General features: G+C 47.0%; 1 protein-coding gene across 2 annotated transcripts in view; it reads right to left on the reverse strand.

The window, feature by feature from the left end:
* AGXT (alanine-glyoxylate aminotransferase) overlaps positions 1 to 3,318 on the reverse strand; it is a 19,467-nt gene that overhangs the window by 7,606 nt on the left and 8,543 nt on the right. Inside the window, exons 5-7 of one of the 2 annotated variants that reach the window (XM_019543041.1) lie at positions 3,017 to 3,087; positions 2,040 to 2,124; positions 732 to 827 (exon numbers count right to left, since the gene is read on the reverse strand). In XM_019543041.1, the coding sequence (XP_019398586.1) occupies positions 732 to 827; positions 2,040 to 2,124; positions 3,017 to 3,087 (252 nt within the window). The remainder of the gene's footprint in view (positions 1 to 731; positions 828 to 2,039; positions 2,125 to 3,016; positions 3,088 to 3,318) is intronic. The other variant, XM_019543042.1, reaches the window with a different exon arrangement.

Below are 3,318 nucleotides of genomic sequence, written 5' to 3' on the forward strand. Positions count from 1 at the left end.
GGCCCAGCAGGGAGGTGGCTGTTCTGGTCCCTACTTAGGAAGACAGAGGCAAAGAAATCGTTAAACATGTTAGCTTTGTCATCTGGTGTGACGACCAAATTCCCCAACGTGTCCTGCAAGGGCCCCATGTTACCCGGGACCTTCTTTTTGCCCCCTATGTATTTAAAAAAGGACTTCTTATTGTCTTTAATCTGAGAAGCTGTCCTAATTCCATCTTTGCCTTGGCCTTCCTAACTGCTCCCCTACAACCCCGAGTGACTGCAGAATAGTCATCCCTGGTGATGACCCCTTCCATCCAATGGGTATACGCCTCCTTTTTAGCAAGGAGACAATCTGTAGCACACCTGTCACAAATGCTGGCCCCCCATTGCTCTAGTCCACTTGCCTTCAGCTTTTTTTTCTCTAGAAAATCTAATGAACTGAGCTGGAGTCAGGGCATGAATGTGTCTGAAGGGCAGAATGAGGTTTAGGTTTGCCTTCAATAAGGGTGGATGAAAGGGTTGGAGATCAGGGTAGGTTTCCTTTGTGAGGGTTGGGGCTTGGGGCAAAGGGAAGTTAGGACTGGGGCTGAGTGGCATTTTGATTTGGACTGAGGTGGAGATGGTTCATAATCTGGATGAAAGCTTGTGTAAGAGTCAAGACTGAGTTCACTTGGTATTAATCCATTGTAAAGGAGCTGCATGCAGGACCAGGATGGAGCCTGAGCTGAAATCCCAGGGCTTGCCCCTCACATTCTTGGTTTGCCATCGCAGCCCCAGTAGTTAGCCAGCCAGCCCAGGTCCAGGTAGAAAGAGGGAGGCTTTGTCTTTCTGTTTAAACTCTTCTTCCTGTCAAAGAATACATAAGAAATCTGAGTGGCTGTTCTAGGATCCCTGCCCATCAGCCAGAGCCTTGGGGTTCATTTCCCTGCTCAGGCACAGCAGATTCTACCAGCAATATAAGTTTGCTCCGCCTGGTGGAGGATGGAGGACAAGAGAGATTGATCTGCTACTCCTTTCTATGCTTAGCTAAAGTGCTGATGGTTTAAAACCCCTACAAATGGGGCATCTCTTTGGAATTTTTCAAAACTGCTCTAAACCAAAACTCAAAATACTGAAAATAAGGCTCTGATCTTGCCAACATTTAAGCAGATAACTTCATTCAAGTGAATATTGCTTAAAGTCAGAGGTTCTACAGTTGCCTCAAAAAGTAGACTTAATAAATTAGAGCTGAGGTAGAAGATGATTGTGTTGAATGCTAAGTGTCTGAGCACACATGGCAACCACTGGACTGGGCAGAACTGAACCAGTAACCAGTGGCTTTGGCTGCACAGTGAAGTCCTCAGGAATCCAGTGACTCAAAGAAGCACTGACCAGATGGGATTCTGATGTGCCAGTGGCCGCAGTTTTAGAATACATTTAGGCTAGTAATTCCCAAACTAGGTGTTGTGATCCCATTTGAGGCTATATGCCACCAACATTCAATTACCATGGATGGGGTCAGATCCAAAGTTGGGTTGCAAGTCCAGAAGAAGGCAAAAAAGACTGGGAACTACTGGTATATGCTGAAAAAATGGTTTGTTTTACTATGGGATAACTAGAGTTGTCCCGCTCAAAACCCTAGAAGAGGCACGGCGGGCTAATGTGAGATGAAGTAAACAACATGGAACACAGGGAATAAAGCTGAGGCTGACCTACTGCTGAACACCAACTCCATTCATCTCTGTCCAACAATCCACAGCAAGATCGCCATTATGCTTGAATCATCTCCACCTTTGTGGCAGTAAAAACAAAACCTCAGTGTTCCTGCACTTTAATCTGAAACTGTGGCATTTGCTGGCAACTTTCTCTTCGCCCTTTGTATCACACCAGGCCCAGTTCTGGTGTGACACAGATGTTCACTGCTTAAATCCTCTTGCAGATTGTATCAATTCCCCGTTAATTTGTCTAGACCATGCACATGGTCCTTGCTAGGAACTGATGCTCCGTCCAAGAGTGTGTCTTACTACTGTCCTCACATGTTATAACCTAATGATGGAGAGAGGGTGAGGCTATTCTTACCTGGCTGTTTCACTGAAGGAGATTGGAGCAGTGCCAGGGGGAACATTTAGCACTTTCTGAGATCCTGAGTATAAAATGTCAATCTCTATATTAAAAGGGAAAGCAGCTTGTTAGAAATCTTGCAACACAGAGCTGATTACAAAGCAAAGGCTAGGGGCTGCCCCTCTGGAGGTAACCAGCAGCTAGTTTCCCCTTACGTTTGCATCCATGCTAGAAAATGCTGCACATTTTGTTACAAATAAGCCAGCCACTCAATCCCAACCCTTCAAGCACTTCAGTCACTCTTCAGTTGAGAGCAAGAAACACCAACATCTCTCAGTCTCCATGTGCATGTCAGAAACAGCAGGATCTCAGCAGGGCTGTCCATTACCAGCCAGACACACCAACCTAGCTACTGTCCACTCCTCTGTACTCAACCCGTTATCCAACAGCCTGAGGAAACAGTGCCAGTTCCCCTTAGTCACCTGGTGGACTGGCTCAGTACATGTCCCAATAAAGTGCTTTAAAAGTGCCCACATTTGAAAGCAAATAGAAGCAGCACCATAAGGCAGTCCTTTAACCTACTCATGAATGATAAATGAAGCCTGGGCACATCTGCAGAAGGTTGCAGGGTCTTGCAAGGCTGCTTGTGAAACACCAATTATGCAGATTTATGGCCGTAACTATATTTAAACCAGTTTGGAGAGGAACTAAGTCTCTTACACTTAGGGTTGTTATCTAGAGGAGCCCTTGCTGTGGAAGAGCTCACCCTTATGCCAGAAGCAATTCCTCTGCACTGCTGTCGTCCTAGAAACTGGTGCTGGAGTGTTATGGCAGTGGTGAGCCCCCAGCCCATCTTTCCCTCCTCCTCCACCCCAGAGTGTAATCCACAGCCTCCCTCACAGCAGGGACCTTGTCCTCCCCATGCATTTCAAGCACAGTGATGGCAGGGATGGGTCATTATCCCAGATAAGCAGACTGAACTTGTTGTTCCCTACCCTGCTGGTCCATGAAGACAGGAGCGCCACCCAGTGATGCTACTGAGTCCACCAGCAGCAGGCAGCCATACCTAGTAGGGAGATGGGAAGAGTCAAGGTCAAGTGGCTTGTATTCATGCCCCAAAGCTTCTCTTTTTGTCTCTGCCCCAGATTTAGTCCCAGATTGCCCAGGGCCCTTCAGGAATACCTTTATCCTCAGGACAAGTAACCCCTACAGCAGCTGTGGCAGGGACTCAGACCTACACAGCTTTCATAGTTTCATAGTTTTTAGGGTTGGAAGGGACCTGAGCAGATCATCGAGT

The sequence above is a fragment of the Crocodylus porosus genome, unplaced genomic scaffold, assembly GCF_001723895.1.
Source record: "Crocodylus porosus isolate Cpor-Errol unplaced genomic scaffold, CroPor_comp1, whole genome shotgun sequence".
NCBI classification, from domain to species: domain Eukaryota; kingdom Metazoa; phylum Chordata; order Crocodylia; family Crocodylidae; genus Crocodylus; species Crocodylus porosus.